Here is an 18,179-nt window from a genome sequence, read left to right on the forward strand (position 1 = left end):
TCTATGTGATCTTGCCATTTGAACCATCCTTATTTATGTAATTTGAAAATCATTTTACGAGGAATGAGGTTGAATTAGCATGTTTGGTTAATGGAGATGATGAGGTTGAAGCGGATTTTGTGAGGGATAAACATGAATTAACCTGTTTGGTTAATGGGGAAGAAAGGATTGAAAGAGATCTTGTTGGGGACGAGCTTGAATCACCCTGTTTGGTTAATGGGGAAGAAAGTATTAAAAGAGATCTTGTGGAGGACAAGCTTCAATCCCCCAATTTGGTTAACGGGAAAGAAAGTATTGAAAGGGATCTTGTGGGGGACAATCTTGAATCACCCTGTTCCATTAATAGAGAAGATGGAGCTGAAAGGAATTTTGTGGGAAGCAATGAATTGGAGCAGAGATCACCTCTGGTTGCGGAGGTTCAGGAGATCAATTCACCAGAGGTAATGACTGGGAATGATGAGAAGTATGTGCAGTGTTCATCAAGTGGAGATTTTGTGGAGAATAGCGAACTGGAGCAAGGATCACAGCCGGTTGCTGAGCCCCGAGAGATCAATTCAAATGGACAGAATCTAGCCTGTGATTCTGAGTTCCAGTGTTCAATCGATAAAAACCGTGAGTTTGAATATGAGAGCATTTCAGTGGAGCAACAAAAGCTGGAATTGCCAGCGTTAGATGGTAAACTTGAAGAAATAGAGTCTGTGGTGAGTGAGGACAACAAGCCAGAGCAGAATAGTGAATCTAGATGCCAGAACTTGGAAAATGAGGACAATGCATGTGGCCATATAATAGATGAGGAGAAGCAATCAGAACCTGCAAACAAGGGGCAGAATGATGAGATTGAAATGGACTGTTTGCCAAATGGGAACAGTGAGATGGAACCTCGTTTTCATTTAAATGATGACAATGAGCTTGAATCAGGGTGTTTTGATAATGAGGATAATGGTATTCTCGCTGAAGACATGGACGGACAACAGGTTGACGAGGTGCATCATGGGAAAGATGAAATATCTGATCCAGAGTCAAGTGACTGCAATGTGTCTAACATTGGTGGGTCTTTTGACGTGGTAGATAAAAATTCTGGAGGCTACAATCACACAGTGCAACTAGACATGCAAGAGGGTGTTGCTGTTAGTGCCTCTAATTTGGTATCTACATGTGTTCTTGCTGGTTCAAATGGTTTGTTTACTCCTGTTTCAGAGAATGAGAAAAAGCTTGAAGCAGAGGTCACTAAGAAGAAGCTCCCGTGCTTAGTGAAAATACCAAGGCACTTGGAAAACAAAATTAGAACTCAAATTCGACTTGCGCAACTGCATTTGGATGAGAAAACCCAAATCAGGGACTTCATCAAAGCAGCCATAAAGATGAAGCGGGTAACATGCTTATATATCTTCGCAAGTCTTTTAATTGAATATTCTTTGCTGTTTTGAGCGTCTAGTACATCTGCTTTAGTCTTTTGAAAATTGTTTCTTCTTCTTACTCTGCTATATTTCATATGGGCTTTGGTGTAGTACAACAAAGAACAAATGATAGAGAGGTTGAGAGCTGCAAGGCAGGAAGAGAGGGCATTTCGTGAGGCAATCAAGTCCAAATGACAAGAGATGGAACCAGTGCAGTTGACCTTGAACAGAGTAAAGAACGCAACGTCTGTAGAAGAATTTGATGAAAACGTATACTCATATCGCAAGGATTGCATTTAAATCATATGTGTTACTAATTTATTGGCTGTTCATAATGAACTTGTTAATTTATGTAAATAGATATACCAGATGCATTATAGAATTGAACACGAGAGCATGCCTTTACAGGAAGAAAAACAGTCGCTGCGTGAGATGAAAGTGATGAAGCTTAATCGGGATCAACTATGTGCAATTACAGGATCTCATTCTGAGCTTCAAGAAGCATTTGATCACATTGATAAAATTGAAGAACATAGTAAGGTAATTCATTGAAGATTAATCACTTTTGGTTTCTTCAATTCTTAAAGTCCCTATAACTTGTTTTCTATCTTTGTGCAGCTTCTGGGTCAGGAATTGGATTCCCTGAAAAAGCAGGCTTTTCAAGCAGAAAAGAATGTGCAGGCCATTGAGAAAGAATTTGGTGCCTTGAACTCTGATTTGAGGCAATTGCAAGATGAATGGAATGATGCAGATTTTGTTCGGCAAGAAGCCTATGAAGCATTGAAGGCTCTAAAAAAATAGGAGTATGAGCGGGTAAGAAAATCACACTTTTTTACATTAGCTGACTAAACTTTGTAAGATAGTGTTAACTACTGTCAGACTTTTCTTTCTACTCATTTTTATTGTTGTGCAAAAAACAAATCAGATCAGAAAAAAATTCCTCATTTGTATATTCTTTTTTTTGGTTATAATGGAAAATTATGTCCACACTATATCGAAATGTATGAATTTTGAAAGTCCTGTTGTGGTGTTCTTTTACCTATTGAAATCAGGTTATATATTCAATGTATTTCTGCCAGTTCTGACCAACCGATATCAAGATTTGAAACTGCTAGGAATCTTGATGACAGATGTAGGCTTCTAAAGAATTAATGGTGACCGCTGTTCTAATGGGCTCCAATAATCTTTGAACAGTTGACATAGTTTTGGCTATTCTTGAAGTAGTTAACAAATATCTCCATGTTTAGAGGTTTTTAGGTTTGGTTGGGCGGCCATTTATATAGGGAAATGGCTCAAGCTACCTGTCATGAGCATGGCATCTGTAGCAAAGGGCATTGCAACAATTTTATTTTCATTCAAATTGTCTTTTATGATAGGCTCCATCATTTATCATATAATACACTCTGCACATTTATCATATAATACACTGATTTATGTGCAAAATAAGAGTTGGAGAGTTTCTAGTCCTGAACATTGAAAACATGGTAGCCACTTATATCAAGGTCATTGGTAATATCTTGAGGTGCTAAATTTACTGTAAGGTTAACAAGTAGCTTGGTCATCTAGTACTGGCATCCTCATTTATTTCTTTTTGGCAGTTAATAATTTAATGGCCTTTGAAATTTAAGCACCTGCCATGAGCTCATTACCTTTGCAGCAAAGGGCATTGTAACATTTACATTCTAGTTGACTTTTATTGTAATTTGAGGCTGATGCACACAGTAGGATTTGAAGCATTTGTCGATATCTAAATATTGAGTTGTTGACCACCCCTAATATCAAGGCCAATGCTATTTTCTCAATGTGCCAGTAGTTATTGTGATGGATTTGCTTTAATTTTTTTTTCTATTTCATTTTTGTTTAAACATTCACAACCAATAATATAAAGCACAAGATGTCAGTAATATTTGAGTTTAACTCCATGTTTGTTGAGACAGTTGCATATTGCATGACATGTTTTCCCCAATATGACTAGGTGTGTCAACAATTGAACATGAAAATGATGACAATGAGCTTCAATCAGGGTGTTTTGATAATGAGGATAATGGTATTCTCACTGAAGACATGGATGGACAATAGGTTGACGAGGTGCATCATGGGAAAGATGAAATATCTGATCCAGAGTCAAGTGACTGCAATGTGTCTAACATTGGTGGGTCTTCTGACGTGGTAGATAAAAATTCTGGAGGCTACAATCACACAGTGCAACCAGACATGCAAGAGGGTGTTGCTATTAGTGCCTCTGATTTGGTATCTATAGGTGTTCTTGCTGGTTCAAATGGTCTGTTTACTCCTGTTTCAGAGAATGAGCAAAAGCCTGAAGCAGAGGTCACTAAGAAGAAGCTCCCGTGCTTAGTGAAAATACCAAGGCACTTGGACAACAAAATTAGAACTCAAATTCGACTTGCGTAGCTGCATTTGGATGAGAAAACCCAAATCAGGGACTTCATCAAAGCAGCCATACAGATGAAGCGGGTAACATGCTTATATATCTTCGCAAGTATTTTAATTGAATATTCTTTGCTGTTTTGAGCATCTAGTACATCTGCTTTAGTCTTTTGAAAATTGTTTCTTCTTCTTACATTAGCTATATTTCATATGGTCTTTTGTGTAGTCCAACAAAGAAAAAATGATAGAGAGGTTGAGAGCTGCAAGGCAGGAAGAGAGGGCATTTCGTGAGGCAATCAAGTCCAAACGACAAGAGATGGAACCAGTGCAGTTGACCTTGAACAGAGTAAAGAATGCAACGTCTGTAGAAGAATTTGATGAAAAGGTATACTCATATCGCAAGGATTGCATTTAAATCATATGTGTTACTAATTTATTGGTTGTTCATAATGAACTTGTTAATTTTTGTAAATAGATATACCAGATGCAATATAGAATTGAACACGAGAGCATGCCTTTACGGGAAGAAAAACAGTTGCTGCGTGAGATGAAAGTGATGAAGCTTAATCGGGATCAACTATGTGCAATTACAGGATCTCATTCTGAGCTTCAAGAGGCATTTGATCACATTGATAAAATTCAAGAACGTAGTAAGGTAATTCATTGAAGATTAATCACCTTTGGTTTCTTCAATTCTTAAAGTCCCTATAACTTGTTTTCTATCTTTGTGCAACTTCTGGGTCAGGAATTGGATTCCCTGAAAAAGCAGGCTTTTCAAGCAGAAAAGAATGTGCAGGCCATTGAGAAAGAATTTGGTGCCTTGAACTCTGATTTGAGGCAATTGCAAGATGAATGGAATGATGCAGATTCTGTTCGGCAAGAAGCCTATGAAGCATTGAAGGCTCTAAAAAAACAGGAGTATGAGCGGGTAAGAAAATCACACTTTTTTACATTAGCTGACTAAACTTTGTAAGATAGTGTTAACTACTGTCAGACTTTTTTTTCTACTCATTTTTATTGTTGTGCAAAAAACAAATCAGATCAGAACAAAATTCCTCATTTGTATATTCTTTCTTTTGGTTATAATGGAAAATTATGTCCACGCTATATCGAAATGTATGAATTTTGAAAGTCCTGTTGTGGTGTTCTTTTACCTATTGAAATCAGGTTATATATTCAATGTATTTCTGCCAGTTCTGACCAATCGATATCAAGATTTGAAATTGTTAGGAATCTTGATGACAGGTGTAGGCTTCTGAAGAATTAATGGTGACGGCTATTCTAATGGCCTCCAATAATCTTTGAACAGTTGACATAGTTTTGGCTATTCTTGAAGCAGTTAACAAATATCTCCATGTTTAGAGGTTTTTAGGTTTGGTTGGGCGGCCATTTATACAGGGAAATGGCTCAAGCTACCTATCATGAGCATGGCATCTGTAGTAAAGGGCATTGCAACAATTTTATTTTCATTCAAATTGTCTTTTATGATAGGCTCCATCATTTATCATATAATACACTCTGCACATTTATCATATAATACACTGATTTATGTGCAAAATAAGAGTTGGAGAGTTTCTAGTCCTAAACATTGAAAACATGGTAGCCACTTATATCAAGGTCATTGGTAATATCTTGAGGTGCCAAATTTACTGTAAGGTTAACAAGTAGCTTGGTCATCTAGTACTGGCATCCTCATTTATTTCTTTTTGGCAGTTAATAATTTAATGGCCTTTGAAATTTAAGCACCTGCCATGAGCTCATTACCTTTGCAGCAAAGGGCATTGTAACATTTACATTCTAGTTGACTTTTCTTGTAATTTGAGGCTGATGCACACAGTAGGATTTGAAGCATTTGTCGATATCTAAATATTGAGTTGTTGACAGCCCCTAATATCAAGGCCAATGCTATTTTCTCAATGTGCCAATAGTTATTGTGTTGGATTTGCTTTAATTTTTTTTTCTATTTCATTTTTGTTTAAACATTCACAGCCAATAATATAAAGCACAAGATGTCAGTAATATTTAAGTTTAACTCCATGTTTGTTGAGACAGTTGCATATTGCATGACATGTTTTCCCCAATATGAATAGGTGTGTCAACAATTGAACATGAAAATGATGACAATGAGCTTGAATCAGGGTGTTTTGATAATGAGGATAATGGTATTCTCACTGAAGACATGGACGGACAACAGGTTGACGAGGTGCATTATGGGAAAGATGAAATATCTGATCCAGAGTCAAGTGACTGCAATGTGTCTAACATTGGCGGGTCTTCTGACATGGTAGATAAAAATCTTGGAGGCTACAATCACACAGTGCAACCAGACATGCAAGAGGGTGTTGCTGTTAGTGCCTCTGATTTGGTATCTATAGGTGTTCTTGCTGGTTCAAATGGTCTGTTTACTCCTGTTTCAGAGAATGAGCAAAAGCCTGAAGCAGAGGTCACTAAGAAGAAGCTCCCGTGCTTAGTGAAAATACCAAGGCACTTGGACAACAAAATTAGAACTCAAATTCGACTTGCGCAGCTGCATTTGGATGAGAAAACCCAAATCAGGGACTTCATCAAAGTAGCCATACAGATGAAGCGGGTAACATGCTTATATATCTTCGCAAGTCTTTTAATTGAATATTCTTTGCTGTTTTGAGCATCTAGTACATCTGCTTTAGTCTTTTGAAAATTGTTTCTTCTTCTTACTCTACTATATTTCATATGGGCTTTTGTGTAGTCCAACAAAGAACAAATGATAGAGAGGTTGAGAGCTGCAAGGCAGGAAGAGAGGGCATTTCGTGAGGCAATCAAGTCCAAACGACAAGAGATGGAACCAATGCAGTTGACCTTGAACAGAGTAAAGAATGCAACGTCTGTAGAAGAATTTGATGAAAAGGTATACTCATATCGCAAGGATTGCATTTAAATCATATGTGTTACTAATTTATTGGTTGTTCATAATGAACTTGTTAATTTTTGTAAATAGATATACCATGTGCAATATAGAATTGAACACAAGAGCATGCCTTTACGGGAAGAAAAACAGTTACTGCGTGAGATGAAAGTGATGAAGCTTAATCGGGATCAACTATGTGCAATTACAGAATCTCATTCTGAGCTTCAAGAGGCATTTGATCACATTAATAAATTTTAAGAACATAGTAAGGTAATTCATTGAAGATTAATCACCTTTGGTTTCTTCAATTCTTAAAGTCCCTATAACTTGTTTTCTATCTTTGTGCAACTTCTGGGTCAGGAATTGGATTCCCTGAAAAAACAGGCTTTTCAAGCAGAAAAGAATGTGGCGCAGCATCATATTGCCTATCTCCTCCAGCTAACACCATCGGAACCACCACCACCATAGCGAGAACCGCCACCGCCGCCACCATAACCACCACCACCACCACCACTATAGCCGCCACTACCGCCATAACCATGTTCGCCACGATCACGGCTTCCACCATTACCCCCACCACCACCGCCGCCACGGTAGCCACGAGAGCCACCGCCTCCAACACCACCCCCGTTTCCTCTGGACTGGGCTGGATTAACGGTGATGCTCCTCCCATCAAGCATCTTGCCATTCATTGCGTCGATGGCGTCCCTCATCGATTGCTCATCATTGAAGGTCACGAAGCCGAATCCATGGGATCTACCGGTTTCCCGATCACTTATAATCTACAGAAAACAAATCCAGAGACAAACCCTTAGAAAAGAACTTTATTCGTCCAACCCAAAACCCCGAAGCAAACTCGAGTTTTGAGAAACCCTCAGAAAATGATTAAATCTGTGAAAATTCAAAACCCCAAAAGCAAACCTTAATAAAACCTATCAAATGCAAAACCCCAAAAATAATAAACCCTAATTATGATAAAATGGACATGAGCATGAGAATTTGAGAGATTAATACACAAATAATGGCTTTACCTTGGATTCCACGACTTCGCCCTAGGGGCTGAAAGCCTCCTACAGGCTTCTATCGTCAGTGGACTATGCAAGACCTCCAACGAAGCATTGGAACTCAACATTTGCTGAAGCCATCTTCTTAGACTGAAGTTTAAGAAAACTTGACAGAACAAGAGAGAGCAAGAAACCACTAACACAGGACCAGATCCAGGACCAGAACCGAAAACGAACAGAACCAATACGAACCAGGGACAGACCACCCCATAAACGAGTGAGAAAGTAGGGTTTGGGCTAGACAAGAATGGTGCCACGCTAATATGGGCCTTAGATTTGGAGTGAGGCATCACAACTGTCTGTTCATCCCAAACCCAACCGAGAAGAATGAAAGAACATCGAGTTTCTGCAAACCGTTTCTACAACGAATTGGTAACCACCTTGATCGAACGACTGAACCTTCTGCAATCGTCTAACATATAATCTTGTGGTGCACAAGATGACAGGTGTGCAGAGAGGGGAGTTGATTTCAGAGGGAAACGCCTTACGGCGTAAATATTGATTTTTTTCATATTCATGGAATTTGAAATAATTTGATGAAATTTAGAAAATATGGATTAAAAAATATTTTATGGAAAAATATAAATAAAATATATCAATATATGTATAAAGTAGTTTAATTAGTGATTATCGTTTTATGAAATATAATGTAGAACAGGAAATTCCATGTACAAGGTCAAACCAAAAAAAATATAATTTTTTTTATAAGGGAAATAATCAGAAAAATACAATATTGTTAAAATATTTTTCATATCGACCCTAGGCGGATGAACCCACGTTCACTAAACGGCCACGATTTATTCTCGAAAGAATATACTTCGTCTAAGCATCTATCTATGGTTGCTATTTGAGGAATGCGAAGGGTTACATGACGTGTTACCTCAGGGTGTCGTTTCCCTTCTCGCCGATTGCTGATCATTCCCTAACCGCCTTGTCATGCCCACGTGTTAGCTCAGGGTGTCGTTTCCCTTCTCACCGGTTGTCGATCATTCCCTGGCCACCTTGTCATGCCCTCGTTTCCTCTTACCACGTGGAAACAACCTCAACACCGCCAATTTCTTCTGCCTGATAGATTGCCTGCAGGTTGCGGTAACGTGACTTCTCTCGCTTCCTAGAAGGACATTACAAACAGTATCAATGGCAGAGAGAAAGCAATCACTGCAATGAAATGTAGTTAGAGCAAGTTTTGGTCCAGATTCTTCTATTCAGAGAATGGATGGATTCCAGTTGTGGTGAGACCAAGAGAAGAAAATGGGAAGAAAAATGGTGGCGAGGGTGCTTCTGGGCTTTGATTTTGAGATATGACGAGAAAATTAATGGCGAGAAGGACGAGGAGAGAACAGATAAAGGGAATGATTTTAATGGAGGGTTTTCCGAGAGATGGGAAACCTATTTCAATGTTTCTTGTGTTTTTGGAAGTTTTGAAACTGTATGGGAATGTTATTTTTTCAACCGGAGCTACAATGGGAGCTGGAGAAAGTTCCGGGAGCTTTGAACACTGCTTTTTTAGAGTTCTGGTATTCCGTAGGGTTGGGGAATACAAATCCTATAGAGAAATATGTTGAACTACCCACAAAGGCAAAGACATCTTTAACACTGATATCTTTAATTGAGAAACTGGAGCAATCTCTTGATGGGTTAAGGAAGGGTGTGGCACCTCGAAATAAAGGCGATATCTAAGATGTCATGCTGATGAGTATTTCTTTTGCTATTTTATGTATATATATCCGAGAAGATTGTGTGTGTTAAGCTCCCTCTGCCAACGACCGTTAATTTCTGGAAACCAACTGCAGTTATTTTCTTAAATTATGGAAATCAACTGCAGTTAAATTAATTTCTTGTTGGGAGCTCCTGGAGTGGTCCATTACTCCCTCTGTAGTTCTCTACCATGATCTGTGGAACATTTGACACATAGCCAACAGAATCTTGATGGAAGCTTAGCTATAAATACTTCTGTTTGGTCCCCAAGCTCATTAACTCAATCCCCTTCAGCCTTGCACCATCAAGTTAGAGTGAGTAGAGCTTGGAAGTGCCTTCAGATTTTCTGTATTCTTTTTCTTTCTGCTCGCGTGAAGATTGTGTTATGATATTTTTAGGCGTGGATAAAACGAGGTTGCTGCTCCTCATTGTTCGATTCCTGCTGCATGCTGCTTGGCGTATTTTTCTTAGGCATGATTTTTCTAATGTTGTTCTTGGCTGCTAAAAGTAATACGTGGACTAGGTTTCTACTCTACTAGCTTTGGGTTCAAGTGTCAGGGTTATAATATTATTGGCATTGCGTTGAATTGGTATCGAGGTACATTGCCGAGTATATGCATTAATTACATTGAGGTATTATGCGTCAATTACACTGCAGAGTTGCATTTAGAATTTGACAAACGTTATATTGTGATAACGTTATATCATATGCGTTATATTATATCATTACCGAATAATATTTGGACTGTTTAGAGGAGGCCGGGGTTTCCAAATTTGTGAGAGCAGTAGTTGGTGGTGGTGTTTTCTCGCCAGCAATCTATAGGGGAGGAGTGTGAGTAGCATCAATGGCTGGAGGTATGTTTTCTTGGGCATCAAGTTTTTTTACAATTTTTTATGATTCTTTTTAAGTATTTATTCCGCATTAAAGAATCAATATTTAGCTTACATTTGGTATCGGAGCAATTTTTATCTCTACCTTGGTGTTTATAGACATGCTTGGTTTGGCTCAATGCCATATTTTGAGAATTTTCTGAATTAAGGCATTTATTTGGAAATATGTCTAAATTTTTTGCTCAACTTTTTATGCTTATAATATTTAATTTTGTTTAATTATATGCAATTTGGAAAATTATTGTGCAAATTTGTTAAATATGTTTATATTTAATTTGCATGAATTGATTATTTCTGCATGCTATTTTGGATGAGTATACGAGACCCATCGTTGGATATTATGCATGAATATTATAGTTTTATTTATGCAATTTATAATTATTCACATATCAAGTTAATTTTTATGCATAAAAGAAATAATGTCTGAGTGATCTATATAATTTTTAATTGATTAGAGAATAGTCACAGCATCTCTAATTAAATAATGTTATATATTATGATTGATTAGGATCACATAAAGAATATTTAGACATTAATTGTAATTTTTATTATATTTATATAATTAATTAGGATAAAATATTAAATTATTCATAACTTACCCACAGGAGTTATGAATTAATAGTTTTATCATAAAGTTCAAATCTAAGATAGCATTTATATCAAATTATAATCATAATATACTCTTTAGAATTATGAATTAAGTGAATAATTTGATAAATTCTATCATAAAGAATAATTGAATCTGCTTGAATTGAAAATTTAGCCCACAGGCAATTTTTATGTCATTAGATTCAATTTTAAGCATGGTTTACATTGGTAAAGCATGAAATTTTATTTAGGCCTCAAATTTAACATAAGCATGTGATCTTTAATTTTATGCAGTTGTACAACTTGCAAATTTCTCTGAAATTCGTTCTGATATCCCCGAACTTAAGGGAGATAACTATAAGGTCTAGAAGGAGAGAGTTCTCCTTCATTTGGGGTGGATGGACATAGACTATGCTATTAGGAAAGATGAACCACCAGCACTCACTAATACCAGCACTACAACAGACATTACGCTTTATGAACGATGGGAACGATCTAATCGCTTAAGCATGATGTTCATTAAGACCAAAATTTCAGCTGGTATTCATGGTTCCATTGATCAGCATGAAAAGGTCCAAGACTTGTTGAAAGCCATTGATGATCAATTCGTCACTTCAAACAAGGCACTAGCAAGCACTCTAATTATGAAGTTCTCATCGCTAAGACTCACTAGTGTGAAAGGTGTGCACGAGCACATCATGCAAATGAGGGACACTGTGGCTCAATTGAAGAAACTCGAGGTTGAAATATCGGAGTCTTTCCTAGTGCACTACATTCTGAACACCCTTCCACACCATTACGGACCCTTCAAAATCTCATACAACACACATAAGGATAAATGGTCAATTAATGAACTCATGACCATGTGCGTTCAAGAGGAAGAGACTCTGGTGATGGAACTGGGAGAAAGTGCAATGCTGGCAATGCGCGTAAAGGGAAAATCTCAAGCCAATCGGAAAGGGAAAGGTAAAGTACCTCCCCAAGCCGATATCAAGAAGGATTCCAAGTGTTTCTTCTATAAAAAGAAGGGACACATGAAGAAGGAATGTGCCAAATTTCAGAAATGGCTTGCGGAAAAAGGTAATCCGATCTCGTTTGTTTGTTATGAATCTAATATGGTTAATGTCAATATTAACACCTCGTGGATTGATTCTGGATCAACAATTCACATTTCGAATTCCTTGTAGGGTTTGCAAAACCTAAGGAAGCCAGTGGGAAGTGAGTGAAGCATCTTATCAGGAAACAAGATGGGCTTGCATGTGGAAGCTATAGGAACATGCTATTTAACTTTAAGTAGTGGCTTTGTTTTAGAATTAGAAAAGACCTTTTATCTTCCAAGTTTTTCTAGAAACTTGATTTTAGTTTCAAGGCTTGTACCTTTTGGATATTCCTTTAACTTTTCAGAAACATCCTTCAGTTTATTTTATAAATCTGATTGTGTTGGAAATGGTATTTTGTCTAATGGTCTTTACTGTATTAATTTACAAAATAATGTCACTTATGATTTAATGCATGTTCACGCTGGCACTGAAATATGTGTTATTAATGAAATTTCTCTAAATTATGGCACCAGAGACTAGGTCATATCTCCATAGAAAGAATTAAAAGATTGGTAAATGAAGGGGTACTTAATACTCTGGATTTTACTGATTTTGAGACTTGTGTGGACTGCATAAAGGGAAAGCAGACCAACAAGTCAAAGAAAGGTGCCAATAGGAGTTCAGACATATTAGAGATCACACATACTGATATATGTAGTCCAGACATGGACTCACATGGTCAGAGATACTTCATCTCTTTTATAGATGATTACTCGCGATATATGTATCTCTACATGCTTCATAAAAAGAGCGAAGCATTAGATGCCTTTAAGATCTTTAAGGCTAAAGTAGAGAAACAATGCAGCAAGCAAATTAAGATCGTGAGATCAGATAGAGGTGGAGAATATTATGGTAGATACACAGAGGATGGACAAGCACCTGGGCCATTCACAAAATTTCTTCAAGAGCATGGGATTGTTGCCCAATACACCATGCCTGGTTCACTCGACCAGAATGGTGTAGCAGAAAGAAGAAACCGAACATTATTGGACATGGTGCAGAATATGCTTAGCAGCTCCAATCTTCCTAAATCCTTGTGGACTGAAGCACTTAAGACAACAGTGTATATATTAAACCGAGTTCCAACCAAGGCTGTTCCTAAAACGCCATTTGAATTATGGAAAGGTTGGAAATCGAGTTTGCAACATATGCGCGTTTGGGGATGCCTGTCTGAAGTGAGAATATATAATCCACAAGAGAAGAAGCTAGACCCAAGGAACATTAGTGGGTATTTCATTGGATATACTGAAAGGTCTAAAGGTTACAGATTTTATTGTCCATCTCGCAGCACTAGGATTGTGGAATCAAGAAATGCAAAGTTTCTTGAAAATGACTTGATCAATGGGAGCGATCAAACCAGGAACATAGTTTTTGAGAAGGATCATTCAGAATCTCAACCTTCCACCTCAAGTGATAGATTGATTATTGTTCACAGCACCCCTCAAGTACAAACAGGTGTTGAATAACCAATTGTTGAAGTTCCACAAGTTGCTGACGGCATTCCAGTAGATCAGGTAGTTCAAGAGTTTCCAAGAACTTTTGAACGAGTTGAACCACATACTTCTCAGGAAGATGATGGTACAACATTAAGAAGATATATTAGACCAAAGAGATCGGCAATTCTTGATGATTATGTTGTGTATTTGCAAGAATCTAACTACAACATTGGAGCCGAAAATGATCCCAAGTTTTTTTCACAAGCCATGAGTTGCAAAGAATCAGAATTATGGTACGATGCCATGAAGGAAGAGATGAATTCTATAAAGAGTAACGAAGTCTGGGATCTTGTTGAGTTGCCTAATGGTGCAAAAGCCATTGGATGTAAATGGGTCTTTAAGACAAAGAAAGACTCATTGGGCAACATTGAGAGATACAAGGCAAGACTCGTTGTTAAGGGATTCACTCAGAAAGAAGGAATTGATTACATGAATACTTTCTCTCCTGTATCTAAGAAAGATTCCTTGCGCGTTATTATGGCATTAGTAGCCCATTTTGACTTGGAGTTGCAACAAATGGATGTGAAAACGACATTTCTCAATGGAGATCTAGAGGAGGAGGTTTACGTGAAACAATCTGAAGGATTCCCCTCTTGTGAAGGTGAGCAATTGGTTTGCAAGCTCAAGAAATCATTATACGGTTTAAAACAAGCATCCCGCCAATGGTATTTGAAATTCCATAATGTAATTTCTTCTTTTGGTTTTGTAGAAAATATTATGGATCAATGTATATACCTGAAAGTTAGTGGGAGTAAAATATGTTTTCTTGTTTTATATGTGGATGACATTTTGCTAGCAACCAATGATAAGGGTTTGCTGCATGAAGTGAAACAATTCCTCTCTAAAAATTTCGATATGAAGGATATGGGTGAGGCATCTTATGTCATTGGCATTAAGATCCATAGAGACAGATTTCGAGGCATCTTGGGTCTGTCTCAGGAAACCTATATTAATAAAATTTTAGAGAGATTTCAGATGAAGGATTGTTCACCAAGTGTAGCTCCCATTGTGAAGGTTGATAGGTTCAATTTGAACCAATGCTCGAAGAATGACTTTGAAAGGGAACAAATGAAGAACATTCCATATGCTTCTACTGTCAGAAGCCTAATGTATGCTCAGGTCTGCACAAGACCTGACATTGCATTTGTTGTGGGAATGTTGGGACGATATCAGAGTGATCCAGGTTTAGACCACTGGAGAGCTACAAAGAAAGTAATGAGGTACCTTCAAGGAACCAAAAACTACATGCTTATGTATAGACGGACGGACAATTTGGAAGTAATTGGCTACTCAGATTCTGACTTTGCTGGATGTGTTGATTCATGCAAATCAACATCAAGATACATTTTTATGATGGCCAGTGGAGCTGTATCATGGAGGAGTGCCAAGCAGACCTTGATTGCCACTTCCACTATGGAAGCCGAGTTCGTCTCCTGTTTTGAGGCTACTTTACATGGTGTATGACTTAAGAGTTTCATTTCTGGGCTTAGAATTATGGATTATATCTCTAAGCCATTAAGAATATATTGCGACAATTCAGCTACTGTTTTTATGGCTAAAAACAACAAAAGTGGGAGTCGAAATAAACACATCGACATTAAGTATTTAGCCATAAGGGAACGTGTTAAAGAAAAGAAAGTGGTCACTGAGCACGTCAGCATTGAGTTGATGATTTTTTATCCTTTGACTAAGGGCATGCCACTGTTTAAATTCAAGGATAATGTAATGAATATGGGACTTGGTTCCATTATGTAGTTTCTCATTGTATGGACAATGTTATTTTAATGAAATTCTTAATTATTGTGATGTTTTTCTCATATTTATGTGCACCTTAAGTTGATTTGAGAAAATTCATCTAAGTAGGACCAAGAATAAACATAAGGTTTATTCATTAAGAAATTGTTGCCACATAAATTATAATAGAAATAAATACATAGTAATACATGGAAGATAATACTCGTCATTAGAGGACTTATCGCCATGATTCATGTATCTATTACTTAATACATATTATCAATGGGTTTTAAGATGAGACATTAAGATTGGAAGTATGGACCAAGTGGGAGAATGTTAAGCTCCCTCTCCCAACGGCCGCTAATTTCTGGAAACCAACTGCAGTAATTTCTGGAAAACAACTACAGTTATTTCCTTAAATTACGGAAATCAACTGCAGTTAAATTAATTTCTTGTTGGGAGCTCCTGGAGTGGTCCATTACTCCCTTTGCAGTTCTCTACCATGATCTGTGGAACATTTGACACATAGCCAATAGAAGCTTGGCTATAAATACTTCTGTTTGGTCCCCAAGCTCACTAACTCAATCCCCTTCAGCCTTGCACCATCAAGTTAGAGTGAGCAGAGCTTGGAAGTGCCTTTAGATTTTCTGTATTCTTTTTCTTTCTACATGCGTGAAGATTGTGTTACGATATTTTTAGGCATGGATAAAATGAGGTTGTTGCTCGTCATTGTTTGATTCCTGCTGCATGCTGCTTGGCGTATTTTTCTTAGGTATGATTTTTCTAATGCTGTTCTTGGTTGCTAAAAGAAATACGTGGACTGGATTTCTACTCTACTGGCTTCGGGTTCAAGTGTCATGGTTATAATATTATTGGCATTGCGTTGAATTGGTATCAAGGTACATTGCTGAGTATATGCATTAATTACATTGAGGTATTGTGCGTCAATTACACTGCAGAGTTGCATTTAGAATTTGACAAACGTTATATTGTGATAATGTTATATCATATGCGTTATATTATATCATTACTGAATAATATTTAGACTGTTTAGAGGAGGCGGGGTTTCCAAATTTGTGAGAGCAGTAGTTGGTGGTGGTGTTTTTTCGCCAGCAATCTACAGGGGAGGAGTGTGAGTAGCATCAATGGCTGGAGGTATGTTTTCTTGGGCATCAAGTTTTTTACAATTCTTTACGATTCTTTTTAAGTATTTACTCCGCATTAAAGATTCGATATTTAGCTTACAGTGTGTGCATATTGTATGTGACAATCAGTGCTTTTTCTCTTAAGAATAACTAGAGAAACAAATGTAAAATTGTTCCTTTGTATTTTTAAGCCAGATTGTTTAAAAAACTAGTCATGTGTCAGAAAACTAATAATAAACTTGACACTTTGAGAAACACTAAAAGAAAGAAAAAAAACCATAGCCTTTTTCATGCCATCGCTTCAGTTTCTCAAGATCACAGTCGTATGGTTTCTGGTGCGATGTGTATGAGGAGGGTGGCCATTTTTGCCACCGCGGCCTTGACCTTGGTCATGCCAGTGGGATGAATAGGATGAGTATGGAGAAGTTTATTTTGAGTAGGGTTTCATACTTCACAACACTCTTTAGAAACACTAGAGTAGGTCACATTGGAGGAGGTGTGGAAAAGATTGCAACGCAGAAAGAGGTCTATAAGCTCAACAAAAGAACCTGAGATTGGGCCTTACTGTGAGCGCACCCAGTAGCCCTTTGAGAGATCATCTTCATCCAATCGAGTTCTCGACTTTGGTTTTGACTTCGGCTTCTCCCAGGGCTGTGAAACAAGGAACCATCAATTCAGAGCATAAGCATCATCAATCTAAAGCGAAAACATTCAAAAGGGTTATGCCCATGGAAAATCGGCCCACTAGATCTGCAACACCGCTAGACTCAGACAGCTTCTACAGGAGGCCCAGGTCAGCCATGGCTATCGATATTAGTGTGGTTGCAACTGTTATGATCATCACATTGCTCTGTTTGGTCTTCTCCGGTCGGCTTTGTGCAATCTTCTTCATATCTCTATGGTGGTATCTCCTCCTAGTGTTGGTAGCACAACGAATGAGAGGGGTAGAGGAATAATAATAACAAGATGCTGGATCCTACATCCTACCAGTACAAGATGAAGGTGATCATGGATGTATTGCTGGGAATGGATCACAATTGATAATGTTAAGCACGGGCTGCGGTGGTGTTTAATATTCAGATAAGGCATTAGGGAATAAATGGCGGAACTTGAGACTTGCAGAAGCCACTCGATTTGTTAACCATTGTGGACAGACAGGTTGGTACACGAATGTATATTTGTAGAGTCATCAATACATTGTAAATACACGAATGTAATACATTGTTATTGATTAAGCATAATTCATGAAGTTAGTCGTGTGATTATGTTAATTTATAAGATTAGTTGTGCGATGTTGTCTAGCAATGATCAAGTAAATAGTTATCGTATGAAGGTTCTTTTGGGGTGGTTTTTATTCTAATTTTAAAATTATAATATTCAAATAAAAAATAAAAAATAAATATTATTTTAATATTTTGAATTTTTATTTCATAATAAAAATAATTATATTTTAAAATTAATAAAAACATCTTAATTATTGAAAACTAAATATAATAATAAAATTTATATTTTTTATTGGTTAAATATTACTTGGATTTATTTATGAAGTTAAAATAAAAATCATACTTCGAATTTTCACATTTTCATTATGTTTTAAATATAAATTTTTACAATTGGTAGATTTGTTAGAAAATGTAATCTATCATTTTCTATAAAAGTTTTGTTTTCTATTTTTTAATTAAAAAAGTATTAAACAAAATCCTTAGATTTATAACATGGTCTTCATAATCTTTAACTACCCGTTCATAAGGCGCATTGAAGTTAATTCCCATAAGGGAGTATGCAAGAAGA

At 37.1% G+C, this 18,179-nt stretch overlaps 2 protein-coding genes and 2 pseudogenes across 3 annotated transcripts; 3 read left to right on the forward strand and 1 right to left on the reverse strand.

Moving 5' to 3' along the window:
- The first annotated feature begins 4,019 nt into the window (after positions 1 to 4,019).
- LOC149260658 (proton pump-interactor 1-like) lies at positions 4,020 to 4,485 on the forward strand. Its single transcript, XM_089380426.1, has 2 exons — positions 4,020 to 4,170; positions 4,261 to 4,485. Exons 1-2 carry the CDS (start codon positions 4,027 to 4,029, stop codon positions 4,450 to 4,452), a joined length of 336 nt encoding a protein of 111 aa, XP_089236552.1. The 5' UTR covers positions 4,020 to 4,026; the 3' UTR covers positions 4,453 to 4,485.
- Positions 4,486 to 5,964: 1,479 nt separating this feature from the next.
- On the forward strand, positions 5,965 to 6,930 carry LOC149260659 (proton pump-interactor 1-like). The gene is made up of 3 exons (XM_089460914.1): positions 5,965 to 6,375; positions 6,514 to 6,672; positions 6,763 to 6,930. Exons 1-3 carry the CDS (start codon positions 5,965 to 5,967, stop codon positions 6,928 to 6,930), a joined length of 738 nt encoding a protein of 245 aa, XP_089317040.1.
- Positions 6,931 to 7,097: 167 nt separating this feature from the next.
- LOC149260660 (glycine-rich RNA-binding protein GRP1A-like) lies at positions 7,098 to 8,192 on the reverse strand (annotated as a pseudogene). Its single transcript, XR_016248314.1, has 2 exons — positions 7,704 to 8,192; positions 7,098 to 7,454 (listed from the first exon to the last, which is right to left on the reverse strand). The product of XR_016248314.1 is annotated as a glycine-rich RNA-binding protein GRP1A-like (transcript).
- An 8,536-nt stretch (positions 8,193 to 16,728) lies between these two features.
- LOC149260661 (uncharacterized) lies at positions 16,729 to 17,429 on the forward strand (annotated as a pseudogene).
- The last annotated feature ends 750 nt before the right edge of the window (positions 17,430 to 18,179 follow it).

The sequence above is a fragment of the Pinus tabuliformis genome, chromosome 6 (genome assembly GCF_031772625.1).
Source record: "Pinus tabuliformis cultivar Carrire ecotype Pingquan chromosome 6, CPIR1, whole genome shotgun sequence".
Classification (NCBI taxonomy): Eukaryota; Viridiplantae; Streptophyta; class Pinopsida; order Pinales; family Pinaceae; genus Pinus; species Pinus tabuliformis.

Coding starts and splice junctions, on each gene's coding strand:
- LOC149260658 (XM_089380426.1), top strand. CDS start 4,027: ATGATAGAGAGGTTGAGAGCTGCAAGGCAGGAAGAGAGGGCATTTCGT. Junction 4,171..4,260: donor TAGAAGAATTTGATGAAAAG/GTATACTCATAT, acceptor TTTTGTAAATAG/ATATACCAGATGCAATATAG.
- LOC149260659 (XM_089460914.1), top strand. CDS start 5,965: ATGGACGGACAACAGGTTGACGAGGTGCATTATGGGAAAGATGAAATA. Junction 6,376..6,513: donor TAGCCATACAGATGAAGCGG/GTAACATGCTTA, acceptor GCTTTTGTGTAG/TCCAACAAAGAACAAATGAT. Junction 6,673..6,762: donor TAGAAGAATTTGATGAAAAG/GTATACTCATAT, acceptor TTTTGTAAATAG/ATATACCATGTGCAATATAG.